The sequence below is a fragment of the Aspergillus fijiensis genome (genome assembly GCF_003184825.1).
Source record: "Aspergillus fijiensis CBS 313.89 unplaced genomic scaffold BO72scaffold_7, whole genome shotgun sequence".
In the NCBI taxonomy this organism is placed as follows: domain Eukaryota; kingdom Fungi; phylum Ascomycota; class Eurotiomycetes; order Eurotiales; family Aspergillaceae; genus Aspergillus; species Aspergillus fijiensis.
This window is the reverse complement of record NW_024468983.1, coordinates 546,805-564,606: the sequence shown is the minus strand read 5'-3', so window position 1 is coordinate 564,606 and position 17,802 is coordinate 546,805. Positions and strand designations below refer to the sequence as shown.

General features: G+C 53.0%; 5 protein-coding genes across 5 annotated transcripts; 2 read left to right on the top strand and 3 right to left on the bottom strand.

The window, feature by feature from the left end:
* Positions 1-315: 315 nt before the first annotated feature.
* On the bottom strand, positions 316-1,176 carry BO72DRAFT_265185 (uncharacterized protein). The gene has a single exon (XM_040940156.1). The coding sequence runs from the start codon at positions 1,035-1,037 to the stop codon at positions 504-506; it is 534 nt and encodes a 177-aa protein (XP_040804967.1). The 5' UTR covers positions 1,038-1,176; the 3' UTR covers positions 316-503.
* A 730-nt stretch (positions 1,177-1,906) lies between these two features.
* On the bottom strand, positions 1,907-2,144 carry BO72DRAFT_346149 (DPY30/SDC1 family protein; the record flags this gene model as incomplete). Its single annotated transcript, XM_040940665.1, has 2 exons — positions 1,907-1,967; positions 2,050-2,144. Coding segments are annotated over 2 exons (156 nt in total), but the record flags the coding sequence as incomplete, so codon positions are not given.
* Positions 2,145-3,033: 889 nt separating this feature from the next.
* Positions 3,034-6,047, top strand: BO72DRAFT_422120 (fanconi-associated nuclease 1). Its single transcript, XM_040942800.1, has 3 exons — positions 3,034-3,642; positions 3,698-5,189; positions 5,267-6,047. The coding sequence occupies exons 1-3, from the start codon at positions 3,113-3,115 to the stop codon at positions 5,891-5,893; spliced, it is 2,649 nt and encodes an 882-aa protein (XP_040804965.1). The 5' UTR covers positions 3,034-3,112; the 3' UTR covers positions 5,894-6,047.
* Positions 6,048-6,076: 29 nt separating this feature from the next.
* On the bottom strand, positions 6,077-7,386 carry BO72DRAFT_483567 (40S ribosomal protein uS15; the record flags this gene model as incomplete). Its single annotated transcript, XM_040947810.1, has 4 exons — positions 6,077-6,433; positions 6,488-6,534; positions 7,093-7,125; positions 7,185-7,386. 4 exons carry the CDS (start codon positions 7,384-7,386, stop codon positions 6,260-6,262), a joined length of 456 nt encoding a protein of 151 aa, XP_040804964.1. The 3' UTR covers positions 6,077-6,259.
* Positions 7,387-14,128: 6,742 nt separating this feature from the next.
* On the top strand, positions 14,129-16,078 carry gprM. The gene is made up of 5 exons (XM_040940155.1): positions 14,129-14,304; positions 14,363-14,458; positions 14,518-14,672; positions 14,732-14,870; positions 14,928-16,078. Exons 1-5 carry the CDS (start codon positions 14,229-14,231, stop codon positions 15,953-15,955), a joined length of 1,494 nt encoding a protein of 497 aa, XP_040804963.1. The 5' UTR covers positions 14,129-14,228; the 3' UTR covers positions 15,956-16,078.
* The last annotated feature ends 1,724 nt before the right edge of the window (positions 16,079-17,802 follow it).

The window sequence follows — 17,802 nt, the reverse complement described above, 5'->3', positions numbered from 1 at the left end:
GGACGTCTCTGTGTTGTCTTATACCAGGAAAGCAATATAAGCCAAGGGAATCATCACGTTCACATGCCAGCCTCGGGCGAATTCGGAGCGCCATCGAACATCGTCGGCCTATTCGACCGCCAGACTAAGCGTGTGAAAAGAAAAGTTGAGAGAAAGACCAGAAAATCATTCTCGTGGACAGCAAGAACAGAATTCTCTGTGGTTTCGTCGCTCCTCGGTCACACTTACTGATGTTTTCTTTTGTTAATTCGCTCGCGCAACTACCGGTGAAAAAAGCATGGCGGCAAGGGAGAAGAAGAGAACAGAACAAGATCTTTACACACAATAACGTTGTAATTCCTCGGATTGTCAGATGGATCAGCACTGCTACATTTCACTCCTCAGCCCTTCCGGAAACTTGGTCGTTATCTCGCTACTAGTCAGTCAGTCAGTCTTCAGTCAGTCTTCAGTCTTCAGTCAGCTGTTCGCCTATTTTGCGTCTATTGCGTCTTATACAACTCTCTTTACACGTAACGACTTCTTCGATTGTATGCGGCCAGAAAAGAAAAGAAAAAGCTTCTACCATTAAATGATCTGCTCCAGGCTGTTCGTCGCGCCCTGGGAGAGGTTTCCTCTGGACCCGCGACCGAGCAAATTTTGCAGTGCAAGAAGTGCGGAAACAGTCTTGCGACGGTGGCTTCTCTGCGACCGCCATGTCTGCGTGGGTGTACTGCTGTGCGTTGTAGTATAGCCACGGAAGACAGCAAACACTGCACAGCATCTTCTGTCTGTGCAGATACCTTTAATGCTCGGCCTGAGAAGAGATTCCCGTAAATACGACCCCAATTCACAAGGCTACCTCTTGCGACGCACAGCCTGGGAAGATTCGGAACGGTAGGTTCCTTGTTTTGATCTGGAGTATTGTTATTGTTGATTATTATAGCACCAGAACTGATCTGAAGGGGAAATCTGAGCTGGACCCCCGGCTCACCTTGCCTGGCTGAGAGTTGACCGACCGACCGACCGACCGACCGACCGACAGGCCGAACTCCTTGCATCACGGGGGTGACTCAGAGAGCATGATGATTGCTGCGGGTCCAATCCCAGTTTGCTAACTGCAGGTCATATGGTACGGCTTTAGGTACATCTAGTCATGGGTAGTTCGATTTTAGTGGAATTAACAGTTGTCTCGGTGATGAAGCCAGCTCTTTACATTCTATGCGCATTGCAGTGATGCTCGTTCTACATGGGAGTCCTGGTAGTTCTACCGATCCCTTGTGCGACCTACCCATGGTGACACACGTAGCTATCGGTCATTAACGCTAGATCTCCAAAACTATAAGTACTATACATCCGCAGCAGGGAGCCTCAAGCCTGGGAATCGTCCGTGGCCAAATGCAGCTCGATCTGGAGTCTTGGTTGCAGTGCTCTCTCCTGCGCCAGGTGAGAGCAGAGCAGGGCACTCTGGCGACCCTGGCGCAGCTCGAAATGAAGGCCAACACCTCACAATCTTGACAATGCACCTTTCCTCAGCACGTTGAAGCAGGACTCTCCCCAAGTGCCTGTGTTTCTTCACACTCTCGAGCGATGAGCCAACTCAAGGCCTCAAGCTACCCACCAAGGGACCTTTTTTCCCAGAAATTCACCAGCACAGCCAGCACAGTGAAAACCCCAAACCTTGTAGATATTATCTCAATGGGCATCATAGCATGCTCTCTCGCTCCCATTTTTGTGTCTAGATCATATCGTCTCATCATAAATTCGCATTACACGCCAAACGCACTTTGTTTTCTTTATGGGTCCAGCTGTATAAATCCAAAACGATCATATGTGCGCATTACTTCATATCGCCTGGTTATTGTATTTGCTGGAGTGTAAGATTTCCTTACTCCGGGGTTTTCGTTGCTGCTGCTGTTGCGCCCCCTTGCTCGAGTTCGTTACTTTTCTGAATCAGGAATTCGCCGAGTACGCGGAGGGGATTCGGGGGTCTGGTTTGAGTGTTAGCTTTTTTCTATTTCCTCTTCTTCTTCTTCGATTGCGTTGGGCCCAAGGGAGGGGGGAACTACGTACTGTTCCTTCGCGACGCTCTTCATCCCTTCGAGCAGATACGGTACGATCTTCTCGTTCATGTAGACGCGGGCGGGAGCACCGCCCGGTCGGATTTGGGAGCCGTTGGCGGTGGCTGTTGTTGCTGCTGCGGCGGCGGTGGTGGTGGTGTTGGTGGGTGTCGCGGCGGCGGAGTCTGCGGTCGGGGTGTTGGCGGAGGTTGAGTCGGCGGCCATTGTTGCTGCTGCTGCTGCTGTTGTTGCCGGGAGGGGATTGGACTGAGGTTGTTGCTGTTGGGCTTGGCCTTGGTCTTGTTGCTGGTCCTGTGGTTGGGGAGTAGGAGTGGCTATCGCTGCTTCTCCTTCTGCTGTTGGAGCTGAAGCTGAAGCTGCAGGCTCGGTCGCGGAAGAACCGTTTGCGGGGAACTGGTGAGGTTAGGGGATTCTGATTCCCGATTTGTGGTTCAAACAGAAAAGGAAGAAATCAAGTTGATGGAGGCAGGATTGTACAATAGAGTTGCCGAAAGGGAAAATTAAAAAAATATTGGCTGAAGGGAATTGAGAGAAAGCGGAGCTACTGAGCTTGCAATTGTCTCTCTCTCTCTCTCTTGTGTGTCTCTCCCATCATGGGCTCCGCCGGTGTGGGGTTTGGATTGCCATCATTCCATAGTACCGTCTCGGAGAGGAGTTCCTTACTGGGTTGGAGTCGGTCATTGTGAGGTACTGATTAAGCAAGGGGGGAGGAATCTGTGTCTATTGCTCTGTTGTGTTTATTCTATTTGAGGTTATGTATGCAGAATAAGGGAAAGCAGGTAAAATGGTTTGACTGAGTGCTGAACAAGATGGATTTCAGCTGAAGATCCGATCAACTTGCGCCGACGCCCGCGCTGCTTTGCAAACTGTGCAAACTGATGTCTGTCCGTTTCGGTACTATAGATCATGTGACTTCGTGTCGGCTCGCGTCACGCTTTTTCCTTCCCTCGCAAGTCAAGCAGTGCAAAACCTCAGATTCATTTACCACGGAGACACGGCCTAGCGGGCCATGCGTTAAGGGCAAGCGAGATCGATGCTTGTATCTCTCCGACAGTATGTCCCTGTTGGACTACTGGGATACCCAGCGTCCGAATGCGAAGCGCAGAAAGACCGCCGCTGACGATAAGCCCGCCACCCCGGCTATAAAAATTGCGGGCGGTCATTCGAAGAACACTCCTGAGTCGACGTCGTCGTCGTCTGATGCCCCGCTGTCGAAAGACTCCGGGGTACCAACCCTCGACCGGGTTGACTCTTATCCTATCATAGCCGAGTCCGGAATTGAACATGATACCGACTTCCCGGTGTCGAATAGCCAAACGGAGCTGGAATCGTCCCTGCCGGCCGTTCAGGATGATAGCCAGGCAATCGAGGAATACGAGGCTGCGCGACTGGCAAGCCAGGACGAGCCCGACCTCCACCAGAGGTTGCAGGATGGCAAGTGGCGCAAGGGGCGAAGCTCCATCTACGTAGATGCGTTCAATCTGGCGCTGGAGACTGTGCTGGATGAGGAGGCGCATCTGTTCGACGAGGTGGAGATGGAGGTCTTTAAACAATGGCAGGAGCTGGACTACGAGGCTCAGTACTTGTGAGTTTCATTGTATCAACCAGCATCTTGGTAGTGCCTAATGTGATTTCTCTAGGTATGTGCGCCTCTTCCTTCGGAAGACGTCCGCCTGGCATCGCATCAACCGGCTGGGCTACTACTCGGATATCGCAGACATGCCCCGGGTGGTGACCTCGCTGCGACATCCTCGCTGTCTTCCCACCTCTTCCTGCCCGTTGTCCACGGGTGAAAACCCCGCGGATATCGACCCAGCGCCTTCGCTACGCTTGACGGGCGAGTTTAGGTTCGCCGAGCACATGGATCAGATAACCACCCTCGAAGAGGCCTCGTCCTTGCTACTTCTTGATGAGTTGAAGATGCTCGCCAAGGAAGCCAAGGTGCAGGGCAAGAGTAAGAATGAACTCATTGCCGCTCTGCACCGATCCAGTCAGAAACAGACCGGTCTGGGCTGGAACAGTAAACCAGCCACTGCAGTATTCAACGGTCTCAATCGAGACGACCACTTCATGCAGAAGATTTTCGATTACACGGGCGACTGCATCCGGCTATCAGCAGGTCCACTCGCCTTGTTCGAGCGCGTCCACCTGGTCTTCTACCGCTCCACCGAATGGACCGAAAAGTCCCTCACGACCATCATCCTCGCCAAGATCTCCCGCAAGAAGTTCCCGGAGTATATCGTGTGCCGGTCCAGCTCCATCTTCCCGACCCGAGCGTTCTTGCTCGAGTTCGAGATCGCCCTGCGCACGCAGTTCCAGATCGACAACATTCTCGAGTTCAGCGGCACCCCCACGGTGGAACACCTGACCCGGATCAAAGACCTCGCCTACAAGGTCTACCCCCGGTGGCGGGCCCTGCTGGCGGAGGAGCAGCGCAAGGAGGAAACCATCTACGAATACGGCGAGGGGGCGTACCTCCGGCGGTTCTCGCCCGCCTGGGTCTACACGCGGATCATCCACAAGGGTCTGCACCCGCTCGGACGCTTCAAGGAACACCAGGAGGAGCACCGGCTGCTGACGGAGCTTCTCGACCAGCGGCTATTCCACGCCGCGCGCCGCGGGGCCTGGTATCAGCGCAAGGCGCTGCTGGAGGAGCACTACATGTGGGCCCTGACCTCCTTCGAGGGGCGCAGCGAGGACGCGCAGCGGAAACACTGGCGGCGGGTCGCGCTGCGGACGTGCGAGACGGGGCTTGAGGACCCCAACTGCCACCTGATCTTCCACTACGACCTGCAGAAACGCATCATGAAGCTCGAGCGAGCGTTGAAGATCGTGAAGCGCGAGCAGCATAATTTCGGGCACGTCCGGCTGGCGAAGCCCGCCGAGCGCACCATCGCGGGCATCCAGATCGTCGAGCCGGAGCCGGCGTCTGTTTGGGAGACTGCCGACTCGCCGTCCGCCGCCAACGGCAACAGTAGCAATCACAGTAACAGCACCCGCCGCGGCCGTCCGACCGTCTGGGTCGACGAGCGCGAAGGCGGCGAATGCCGCGTCGAGACCATGTGTCTGAACTGGTACCGGGAACAAGGGTGGAAAGGCTATCACTCCGAAGGAGGCATCGTCAGAACCTTGGTATGTTCCCGACCCGACCCGACCCTATACTCAAAACACCCACCAACTAACCTTTGATTGATTTTGGCGGCGAAAAGTTCAGCTACCTCTTCTACGACATCCTCTTCACCACCTACGTCCCCAACGTCTTCCAGACCCCCTTCCAGACCTCCCCGCTCGACCTCCACACCGACGCCTTCTACCCCACCCGCGCCAGCGAGATCAACCACCGCCTCGCCGAGCTCACCACTCCCGGCGCCGCCGAGCGCCTCCTCCGCGCTGTCCACGCCCGCGAATCCCCCACGCAGACCTGCGCCGTCGGCCTGGATTGGTCCTTCGCCCTCGACGACCTCGTCGAGCTGGTGCGGTGCTTTCCGGGCGAGGCCCTCGCGGCCATCTGCAAGGTGCTCGCGCAGGAGTATTCGGTACGGGGTGGCGGGGTGCCGGATTTGTTGGTTTGGAGGGTTTTTGACGACGCGGAACAGCCAGGAACAGGGTTGGGTGGTGGTGCTGCTGCTGCTGATGCGGGTGAAGAGGGCCGGCAGGCTGGCAAGTTAGCTGAGCAGAAAGGGCGGTTCGGGGAGGTGATGTTCGTGGAGGTCAAGTCGGAGAATGATCGGCTGAGCGATACGCAGCGGTTGTGGATCCATGTGCTTTCCGGGGCCGGAGTGAGGGTCGAGTTGTGTAATGCGGTTGCGCGGGAGGTGAGGGTTGCTGGGTCTTGATGGTCTATCAGGACTTGGCTTTGGGGGGTACGCTTTGTTGGCGTTGGTATGTTGATTTTGAGTGGTGCATGCATAGATGTATAGATGTTGGATGAACCTGGTTCAGTTTTCCTGAGCACATTTGGACAGATACACACACTACGTTCGAGAGAACAATCTACGTCTACAAAAAAGACCAGAAGTGGTCGTGAAGAAATTTTGATATTCATGACTTGATCATAGCCAGAACATAGACCCCATTTTCCCCTATCGAAACCCTTTCCAGATCACACACAAGGGAAAAACAGAAGACAAGAACCAACCACGAAGGCCAAGTCACAACCACACCAGAACCCAGACCCAGGAGACCCAACGACGTCAAGTCGCTTAAGCAACGAGGGTGGAGGCGGTGGCGGACTCGTAGCGCCAGGTGGGGGGGAGGACACCGACGGTCTTGTAGTAGCGGGACAGACGGTGGATACGGGACTCGATGAGAATCAGGCGGAACTTGCTGTCCTTGTCCTTGCGGTTACGCTCAAGGTGCTTGCGGACGGCGACGGCCTTATTCATCATTAGTTTAATTTTCTTTTCGTTTCCGGAGAATAAAGAACATACCTTCTTGATGAGGTGGTACAGGTCCTCGGGAAGCTCGGGGGCAAGGCCTGTTTTGGGGAAAATCACTCTGTCAGCCTAGGTTTTGACCAAGCAGAGGCAATACGGGGTTTTTGGGAAGCGACCCAGCGAAGCAAACACCATAGTGCGCAAAGTGAATTGGACCATGGGTTTTCTTTCTGGGTCGGTATTTCCCTTCCCTCCAGTGTTTTGAGATCGTGGAGAAATGTTGAAATTGAAGTTGTTGATGGGAGTGGTGTGCGGGAGTTGAGGATGCGATCGATGGTGGTGCTAGTGTCGGGGAGGGGAATGTTCTTTCGATTCGCCCCCTCCCCTCCCTCAAGACGGTGCGGTGTAGTTTCAACCTGCGTCTTTTTGTCTTTCGTGTCTTCCTCCCGCTACCGTCTATAGGTAGACGGGAGTGAAGGTGCGAAAGCGACCAGCGCCCATCCGTCCACGCTGTCGAACCAATGTGGATGTGTTTCAATCCCGGCGCATGACTTCCTCTCGCTCCATCCCAGCCAATCCATCTTCCAATTCAACTTCCAACGGATCTCAAGGTACTGGTGCAACTGGGGTTCCGGAACTCAGAATGGTGATGGTCGTACCGTTGGACTTCAAGATACGGAGGATCTTGTTACCTGTTTCCCTCCTCGTTAGCAAAAACTCTGCAACCCCCTTTTCCTCAAAGACAACATACCAGTAACGTGCTTAACCTGGGCAACACCGTGGCTGTCACGGAGAACAACACCGATCTGAGAAGGGGTGGCACCCTTCTTGGCGAGCTTGCAGATCTGCTCAACAACCTGCTCGGAGGAGGCCTTGAACCAGGCCGGGGGAGCACGGCTGTAGGGGAGAGCGGAGGACGCAATGCCCTTTCCCTTGGAGTGAAGACGACCCATTTTGTTTGTGTGGTGAAAGGGGGGGTTGGTTGTCGAAGGGTGGTGTTGTTCTGGTCGGGACGCAAAAAACGGCTGGTGGTGGTTGTCGAGGGATCAAATATGAATCAGCTGGGGTCAGAATTCTGGGATCGTGGGTCACATGACCTTCAATTTCGTGGGTTTGTGGGTATGGTCATGTGATACAGGCAGAAAAAAGTTCGCTTATTTGGCGGGAGGGTCGGGCGCCTTCCTTTTTATTCTTGGCTTGAAAGTTTTTTTTTTTTTTGTTATTCTTTTCTGCTACTGTCGGGTTATACCTTGACTTTTGTTTTTGACAACGACAACGACAACGCCCTCACCCTTTGGGCGGAAGATTTGGATGAGCTTATGTTGCTTTCTCTCTCTCCATCAAAATCATCCGAGGCACAGATCTCGTGTGCTGTCTTTCTCAGCAACGCGACTCTCCCTCGGTGTTTGCTCACCAGGTTAGTACTGCCCATGAACTCACCCCGTGCAAATCTTCGCCTTTCACAATGATGAAACACACCTTACTTTATTTATTTTCTGGTACCTCTTATGTCAGAGGTAGATTTGGGGACCTTACCCGGTCTCTGGGTCTATTCTCGATGATCTAACTGGACTTCTGATCTCAACACCAACCTTTATTGCTGTTGCTCTGCCGATTTGGGACTTGGACACAACGTGCTAATTCTCACTTCAGATAGATTTCTTCTCTTTGACTCGGTTAGATATGTTGAAGTGGTTAGCATAGCTGAGATTGGAATGAACCATAACTTGTTTGAAGTTTTCTTCGTCTACAGGATCCTAAAACATTCTATGGTCTGGTTGCTTTTATTCTTGTACTTTCGTAGTACTCCGTCTGAGGTCGTAGATTCACGAGTGCTTTGTCTTCGCTACTGTGTAACCCGACTCGATCCTACCGTAGATGTACCAGAGCTTCGTGGCGCGAACGATGTAGCCGTGCAGTTTTGTACTCACTACGTGATGCATTTCGTGATCAGGTATGTGCTTGTGAGACGTGATATGCACCTGGGCGTTCTTGCAGTCCGTATATGGGAGGAAACGCCGATGACCCTACTCCAAAGTCAGATTCAACAGGAGCTATCGAAGCATGAACCTGGATGCTGTTCTTCCGGCACGTCGTATGCAGGTACGAAGTTACCTTCGTGTAGCATACCCCTGGCTTACGAAGTGGAAGAGCACGTCGAGAACAGCAACGTGCCTGCTTTGCACGCCCCATAGTACTGTCATGATGGGATGAAACCCCGCCATCCTGGAACACATCAGATCACGTATCATGCAGCAATCACACCGCCGTTCTGGCTGGATCGGAGTATAAACCTGGTGATCGAGACCTGCAGGATCGATATCATCTCGCCTCGTGTCGAGGGGAGCTGCTGCCGCTGCCGTCAGCTGGAGCGAATGGCTGAAGAGATGGAAGAGCGACATTCTTCCTGTAGAACATCGTCTGCGATGCCTGGTCAAAGGCACGACAACCTTGAATAATTAATCAAGCCTCGGAAGGTAAGAGATGGTTCTAGCACATAGCAGTCGGGGCACGAGAACCCCGGTTCATGTCATATGGAGCGATGGAATCAAGCTCGACAAAACCGTCGGTTGCTGAACAGCACTGAGTCACACCCGCCCCTCCCGTGCTGCTCGAGTCAATCTTCAGTACACAGTACGGAGTACTAGAGTGGACGTTGTGGGGACGTGTCGTGATGTATCACAAATCCATCGAGAACACTAAATCCAGCCAGCTCGTGGAAGAGTGCACCGTCGGCACCACACCCCGAATCGTCATTCGTGGCCGTCACAAAGTGGGTACGAGGCAATGGCATTGGGAAGAGGGAAGAGGGAGAAAAAGTCCGTGCAGGATCGCAGCCACTCAATCTCTTTATCGCGCTTAAGAGGCTGCTGCACAGGCGACGGAAGTTTCAGACACAACCCAAAAGCCATCGACAGTTCAGGGATCACGAAGATCATATAACGTCAGGCGGCCATGGTTGGCACAGTTGCAAGCGCACAACGGATGATGATTCGAGGTTGAGAAGGGAAAGCAGCGTCTGAACACAGAGGGGTGCGGTCAAATCAGAAGCACGGAGAAAGGGTTCAAAATGGAGGAGAGGCGGGGGCAAAAGAGCTGAGCTGAAAACCCCATCTATAGTGAAGAATGATATAGCACTATAGCACTGCACTATCGCACCGAGAGTGAGATCGGATAAAGTGAGATCTTGGGAGTCCGAGACCCGCGGGCGCACGCACGCACGCACGCACGTTTGAGACGGAGCCTATGAGTAGCCGGGATTTGCCCTGTCGCCGAGCCCTGTTCCTGCCGCCATCACGCAAAGCCCAGACTCTCCCTCACTGATTGGTTTGCATGGGAAGCCAATTGACCGTTTGGATGCTGGAGGAAACAGTGGATTTGCTGGGCCATTTTCAAGGGGACGGACGCACAACGCACAGGCGAAGGCTCCCTTCCCTGTCCCTCGTCGTTGGCATCAACGCTTCGTGCTCTTATCGCATGATCGCCCCAGGTTGAGAAGCTGGCTGCTAAATCATTTTCCTGTCATGTCACTCCGCCTCGTTTGGACAACGATGGTCAAATGACATTGACGTACGCAATCCCTTGGTAGGGGTGAATGTGGCCAATGAGCACGAGAGATGCCAGCCGGAAAGTGGTCGCAGACGAGAATCAAATGGTGGGATTCGATATTGACAATAGCGAGAAATCCTGCGAGAAATCCTTGCTGGCCGAGAATAAGCCCGTTTTTGCCTCCCCCCGCGTATTCTCATTAGACTGTCATCCGCTGGTTTGGTGGCTTCATTGTCTCCGTAAATACGTATCACAAATGAGATGTAAGCAGCGGGGGAAGAAATTAGAAACGCAATCCTTTCAATACACCATGCACCCTGCACTGTATGTACGGTACTGTACCTGGCCAACGTGCTATAGTTCTTACTCTGGATTCGAGCCCTAGCAGGACCATTGGCATTAATTTGCATCCTTTAGGGTTCTTGGTGAATCCTGGGATGTTACAGAGGCATAACAGGCTCAGTCAGAAGTTTGTCAAGGATAAGAATCTCCGAATACGAGAAACTCGCTCTTGATGGCGAGTCCAAATCCTCGACCTGATCCTGTGTGTTTTGTCTCTCCATCCACTCTACTCCGGTACCTGCCGGGTTCTCCAACTGCAAGATATGCCTCACTCAGCAGTGACGTTGCCAGACTACTACTGCTGTTGCGGCACAGGTTGCGTTTTGCAGATGGCGATCATCTTTGCTTCTCAAAGTCTTGTCTTTTCAGGTAGTTGCAGATCCATTAGCGTCCCGGAGCCGTATACTAGTCGCTGCAACTGGTGCATATCGTAGACAAAAAGCAACGAGATCTGCCTGTTTCAAGGCAGAATCTTACAAGTCCGGGAACAGGTAGGTAGAGTACTCCGTAGTAGCAGCCTAATTGGCGTGGAAACGTCAAAAGTAGGAGTAATGATAATAATATGAAGGAGGGGTGGAAAAAGGGGTAAAGGAGAATCAAGATCCCGTCGGCAAGATTAACCGATAACCTCAACGCGAGCTTCGATGGAAACTTCCACGAACGGGCGTCAATGGCGTTTAGTCTAGCGTGTGCCACAGGCTCATAGCCGAACGGGAAGAATGCGAGCGGTGCCCGGGATGACGACACATTTCGCTGGTTTTTCTCGGTTGGCGAGGAATTGTGGACATGTTTTAACCTTAACCACGCGGGAAGGAAATTGGATGTGGATGAAATGCGGATGTGGATGTGGAATTGGCGATGGAAGGTGGTCAGTGTTGAAGACGTACTGTGTAGGCACCCGTCGCTGGTCGCCAAATATAGTCGTACTCCCCAGGTTGGCAGGGAGGTACTCCGTAGTGCCTGACGACTGCGACAGTCTACGTATCAGGTCCAAAGCCGGACGTGCTCTAGAAGTCATCGTGCAATTACATCGCTTGATGGGTGAGCAAAGTCGCAAACTGGCAAGGATGCGACAAGAAACACCACCAAAACAGGGATCGCCGCACGAGGTGACGGGCAGCATGAAGTGCCGTAAAACCGTGGGTGGAAAGAAAATGGGTTGCCGGCGACAACAAGACAGTAATAATAAGGTTAATCAATTGTTCTATCGCGAGCTTTCGGCACAAAGCTCAAAACTCAAAAAAATCCTATTCATCCGCAGGCCCATCCATCTACCGGGTTTTGCAGAGCACCAACACTTTGAAGATGATCGTCAGCTATTTGCCTCCACTATCTGCACCAAGACCGTGAAGGGGCTCTGTCAATCAATACTCAATCGCGCAAAAGCTCACTCAGGCTAAAAAGCCAGGGCTGACCTCCGTTGCCGGAATGAAAAAGGAAACACGATGTTGAGGGTGAAGGTTCGTACCGTGGAAACTCCCTCCGAGTTCAGTGTCGATCAGCAGCAGCGCGGCAGGTATTAGACGCGACCAGTACCGAACAGCGAAGATAGACATCCTACGCACGCTTACAGCTGAGCCAGCAGTAGCAGTAAGCAGTTAACATGACAAGTGATTTACCCCTTGCCTCGCACTGCGATGTCAATGGGCGCCATTTATACGAGACTCCCTTGGATGATTACGTAGGAGGGGTACATCGCGAAGGTGAGCATGTTGCTGCAGAGTCGTACGCGAGAGCCTTGTTCAGTCAACAATGGCCAATGCACATTGTGATGGGGAAAGATCTAGATCCCACAATGGGGGGGAAGGAGGAGACTAGCGAGCATAGAGCCATTAATATCCATGAATATTAGACTGCAAGAGAGAGACTGGGTCCAGCAGGCTAGTGTCACACATCTTACTTATTTGGGTTCCGACTGACGAAAATACTTTGTACGGTACGTTTACATGTACATGTTCTTGCAGCCTAGCTTTTTTAATAGAACATCTCGTAGTACTCACTGCTAACGATGCTAGGTTATTGTCTGCCAAAAGATCGCTCCAAACATGTTGTGGTGCGCAATGTAATGCTCGGTAGACGACCGCATGCTAACTTGACAGCGGCCACCATCTGTTTAGAGTTAGGGTGCACAGGGGCAATAAAAAGTCAAAACAACTCAGGCCGCACATTTCAATCTGACCGAGCGACCCGACCAGGATGGTTGATCAGCTCCTCCTATCGTGGGAAGTGGTTGCGTTAGCGGGAGGACAGGCTTCCATTCCCGGGTTAGTTTTACTCCAGCTCAAAGTTTAATGCCATGCAGCCATGCAGCCATGCAGCCATGCAGCCATGCAGCCATAATGCTGACAACCCCTGCCCGCATACGAGGAGGTCTGTAAGGTACGCGGTCGGTCGTGGTCACTTACCTGGTTAGTCGGAGGCATCTGAGTCGTACAGTACTCCGCACTGTTTGCCTGTCTGCCTGCCAGTGCTGTCTGCTGTCTTCAAGGTTGTCACTTGTGTCCTACAATGCTCGTCAAACCTAGCCAACCGAGGTGAATTGACACCTGGTCGGCAACCTTCCTCTGGTTCGGGAACGTAGCGAGAACCTGAATATTACCCCAAGGTTACATCCCATGGAGGGAACCGATTACTGATGATAAGGGGATCGATCCATGGAATGGACAAGGCTGGTGGTCACACTACATAATAGAATTGTTCGGGGAAGAGAAACCCGTCCAGGCGCGTCAAATGGCGAGGGAAACCCTGCTTCAGGTTGCCACTACAAACGGGATGGGAAGACTCTTTTAGAAGGAGACCGAAAATTGGAGCTAACCATGTGGGATGAGGTTCTTGGGTTCTTTAAGACTCAGAATCTCACGCACAGCGTGAAACTCGCTAGCAGCCATGTACCATACTTATGTACCATACTACGTAAGAGCAAGGTATTGATGACCGTCAGTCATGTACCCATGAGGTACAGCCCACGTTCTGTCTCCGATCCTTGGGTGTCGGTGGGTCGTGTCGACACTTGGCCTGCCCAATAATGCAGAGCATTGGTTTATACCCATGCAGAAGGCTGCAGGTGAATTAACCCAACCGGGCTTAGGGCTCCTTGACACATTGTTCTCCGCCGATGGCATCTTACCCTCTCTCGCTCTCTCGAAGTCTCGCTCTCTCCTCGAAAAAAAAACCCCGCTTTTACCAGGCGGTGCTGTGCCCTACCGATACTACTACTGAATGGCTACACTGACCCTTTCTTCGTCTAATTCCTTCCATCAATATTCATGCACCTCGACGGTCGATTGGAATCCCCGACGGAGCGTGGAACTTTACTTCCTTCCCTGGCGTTGTCGCAGCAAGCCTGTCGGTGCAATGCACTGCACCGACTCCACCTTTCCATCGTGCCCCTGAGGTTAAGCTCGGCGCAATGAGGGAAATCGACTGGAAAAGTGGGATTTCCACACGGACCCTTTTCAAAAAAGTATGAGTAACTGAGTAACCAAGATGTGCAAGAGGCAACTCGAGGTGTGCCCCAACCGAATCTCTGGATCCTGGTGGCACCCCCGGGACGGTCCCATACTCTAGTCTCCCAGCGCGCATCGTTTAATCGAAAGTAGTATATCTGATCGTCTCCCCCCTCCTTCCCCCCCCATGTCCGTTCGCTCTCACTTGCACACACACACACTCTCTCTCTCTCTCTCGATCTGCCCGGTGTCCACATGCAGTGACTTAATCCTGATCGATCGATTGTGCTCCGTGAATGCACGGCTGTGAATCTCTTGTGGAGAGGTATCACGTCGGGAGTTGCTGTTGCTTGGTAACCCTATTAATCTCGCCCACCCAAAGGACATGACAATCTCGCCACCACCTGCCTCCATTGAGATCGACGAGTACACTTGACATTGGCCCTTGCACGCACATCATGAGCAATACGACACTAAACGGATTATGTCCGGCTCCTTTCTACCAGGAGTCATTCTTCCCGTCAACCGGTGGATGTATGTTTTTCTCCGGTCCATCCCCGTGTGCGACGCTGACGATGCGCTTTCTCTTCAGTCATTGACGGACGTTACTGTGAAACATTAAGCACGGCTCAGGGCAACGTCTCTTGCTGCCTGCCATGCCCATTGTCATCATGGACATACGGTGATGGTATGCATATCTGTCGAAGATATGAGGGAACAACCGCTAATCACGCACGGGCTATCTAGACATGACCAACAAGACCCAGGCCGCCGGCTGGCTTGGGGTTGCCATCCTGCCTCTTTGTATCTTTCTCTTAGTATCATATGCGGTCCTGCCTCCCAAATGGACGAATCGTCACTATTTGAGCATATGTTTCACACTGGGAATCTGCTGCATCGAGGTAAGTGCGCAGGCACGCGAGCAGTTACGGGAACGGGACGATGTTGACCGACCTCGCAGATTGCTTTCATCATCCCTCTAGGGATTAAACCGGAGCAGTGTTTCAACGCCATTACGCCGAACGATATGTACTCGGATGTCGCGTGTGCTTTCACTGGCTCGTTACTTCTGTTCGGCGGCTGGGTAGCCGTGTCGTGGAGTATGTATCTCTTTTTCTCGGTCAATTGTCCGCTCCAGCATTAACCCAGTCGCGCAGGTTTCATTCGTACTTTGGCTTTCCACCTTCAGGTTTGTTGGGAGGTCATGCTGGGGACGAAGTTCATGTGGGGCGCCTTCATCTTTGGCTGGGGCATCCCGATCATCGGGTTGACTGTCATGCTGTGCTTGACGGGGGTGTCCTACCGATTCGGAGGGACCTGTCATATCAACGTGCACAACAGCAACCGGGACTACTGGGCTCCCGTGGTGGCCTTCGCGGCGGCAGCATTGGTCCTGCAGTTGGCCACGATGCTGTACTGCATCCACGTCTACGTCAAATCGGTCTTCGACAAGAACCCCACGACCAACAGCTCGGGTCTGCCGTCCTACAGCGCCAGCGTGCGCACCATGACCGCCCGGCAGGCCTACCGCCGCGTCCGCCGCGTCATCCAGCTGCAGTGGCGCAGTGTCACCCTGATCCTGATCATCATCGGCAACGTCATCTTCTTCGCGGTGGTCTTCATCGAGATGGACAACAAACTGGCCATGACGCCCGCCAACGCCGAGCTGTTCCTCCCATGGGTGGCATGCCTGGTCGCCACGGAGGGCGACAAGCAGAAGTGTTTCTCCGAGGTGAAGCACGTGCTGCCCAACCAGGCCACCCTCCTGGCGGTGCTCATTCTGTTGTCACTGGTCGGCTTCTGGAATTTCATCCTGTTCGCGCGACCGTCGATGTTTTTGGGATGGGCCGACCTCTTCAAGACGAAAGTCTCGCATCCCAACGAGTTCGTCTCCGCGGACGCCCGCCGCACGCCGGACTCGCGCGCCTACGAGATGCTCGACAGCTCCGGGGCGCCGCCGCCCGCCTTCAAGACGCCGGAGCCGGTGATTCGATCGCCCAGCCCGGCGCGCACCTCGGGGGCCCGCAGCCCCGAGCACGACGGCTACGGCCAGGAGGCGCGATACGTGAGCCCGACGATGAGCTTCTCGTCGCCTCGGCCGCCGAGCGCGTCGCAGGCCCACGGACGCGAGTGGGATCCGCAAGCGACCTTTGCGCCGGCACACCCACGTCACGGATCCCAGTGACGCTAATTTTCTTGAAGCATGGAGCAGGAGCATGGGGCATTTGTCTGGATTTTCTTTTTTGGGTGAACATCGGAGCATTGCGGCAAGAGAAAAGAAAAAAAGTGCTGATGTGATATTTTGTACGAACTGCATATGTTTTTCACGGCTGTACCTATACCCTGGATGATTCTTTGGTTGTTAACCTATACTATACTATGTTGTCGAACACATCTTTCTACTTTGTACATTCTCTCCTACCCTTTTAATCAGAAGTAAGACTCCTCCCCGAGAAAACCAGAAGAGAAGTAAGATTCCCTCCGTCCGATACACCACGCCCACGCCCACGCCCACGCCGCCGAACTACCCGAACCAGTCAGCCATCCAGCCAGCCAAGCGAGACAGAAAGAGGGGGAAAAGAGAAATCCTCCAAGTTCCAATCTTCCCATCATCCATCATATCTCTTGACTCGAACGAATATCCCCTGCCCCCCAAACTTTAATAAAGCATACACAGGAGTGTGCCAGGTGGGAATTCACTCCCCATTCCCCCATTTTCCTCCGTAACCTAACTTACCGGTACAGTACACTAAATACTAAGTTGACTAACGCTAACGCTAACGCTAACGGGTATCTTTCCCCCGCGCCCGGCGCGCCGCAGGAACAATTCAATTCCTTTGGCCTCGCAGCTCGCTTATCCTTGGCCGTGTAGTTGCGTTGCGTGGGAAAGCCCCCCTCTTCGGCCCTTCCGGTGCCAGTGGAAATTAGATTGAGTTTTGAGGGGGGGCCCAGATTTCCCCGCTGCTGTCGCTGTCGCTGTCGCTGTCGCCGTCGCCGTCGTCTGCTTTATCGGACTTGAGTTGATTTGGTTCGGGCTTGGTGTAGGGTGTAGCGTGTAGGGTGTAGGGTGCATGGTGCATGGTGCATGGGGTGTACGACCGTTGCAGGTGCGGACGCAGGCTTGCGTGCATGCATGTATGCATGGGCGTTGGGAAGGCTTTGCTTGTTTGTGAGTGTGGTGTGTGTGTGTGTGTTTGCTTGGGTTGGGAAGGGTTGCTGGGTTTACGGTGTTTCATTGGTGTAGTAGTCACTAGAGGTGGTTCGATTTCTTAGGGTAGGTGGGTGAGCGATAATTCTCCGAGAATGACTTTGTTCTTGGGAGGAAAGTTTTGGCTGTGTGGCTTGGTCTGGGGTAATTTGTAGAGTCTGTGGTACCTGTACTAGATCAGTCTTCCTTTGGATGAGGGGTGACTGACTGTCTACCGATGCATGATATAGTGCTGGGGCTGGGGCTAGTGATTCGCCACAATGATTACAGTACAGTCGTTGTTGTTGGACTGGGTAGGACAATTGTGTTCTGTTTTGTGAGGCCAAGGACTGTATGTTACTTCGAGTACTGCTGTACATGCAGATTAACATGGGAGGGAGGGATGAGTGGCTTGTCTTAGTATTTGTGGTTCAGGGCTCCTCCGCGCGATCGCGTGCTGTGATCTGTACTGTGCAAGTTATAGAGTTCGGGCTACGGAGTACGCCGTTGCATGCCCGTTGGGTAAGGGGTATGTGACCCGGGCCTGGGACTTGTCTGTTTGTGATGGAGGTTCTGTTGGGGTCTTGGGGTGGCAACTAATTATGTTACCAGGGACTCGAGGCTATATATGCATTGTCTCCTATCGTACCTGGTTATAGCACTGAGTATATGATTCATTGTTTCCTGAGACAATTATCCAGGTATATTTCGCTGAAGAATTCAACCATCTATGGGATGTAAATCCGAGGGCAAGGAGAGTATTGGTGCCATTGTCCGATTTTATTTCAATGTATAGTCCCAGTGCATACCTTGTCATGGGATGAACAATAAAGAAGCCCTTTAGG

Bases quoted from the DNA above. Each gene is read 5' to 3' on its own strand.
- BO72DRAFT_265185 (XM_040940156.1), bottom strand. From the start codon at position 1,037: ATGCAAGGAGTTCGGCCTGTCGGTCGGTCGGTCGGTCGGTCGGTCGGT.
- BO72DRAFT_422120 (XM_040942800.1), top strand. From the start codon at position 3,113: ATGTCCCTGTTGGACTACTGGGATACCCAGCGTCCGAATGCGAAGCGC. The intron at 3,643-3,697 runs GTGAGTTTCATT...TGATTTCTCTAG, and splicing joins GACTACGAGGCTCAGTACTT to GTATGTGCGCCTCTTCCTTC. The intron at 5,190-5,266 runs GTATGTTCCCGA...GGCGGCGAAAAG, and splicing joins GAGGCATCGTCAGAACCTTG to TTCAGCTACCTCTTCTACGA.
- gprM (XM_040940155.1), top strand. From the start codon at position 14,229: ATGAGCAATACGACACTAAACGGATTATGTCCGGCTCCTTTCTACCAG. The intron at 14,305-14,362 runs GTATGTTTTTCT...CTTTCTCTTCAG, and splicing joins CTTCCCGTCAACCGGTGGAT to TCATTGACGGACGTTACTGT. The intron at 14,871-14,927 runs GTATGTATCTCT...CCAGTCGCGCAG, and splicing joins CTGGGTAGCCGTGTCGTGGA to GTTTCATTCGTACTTTGGCT.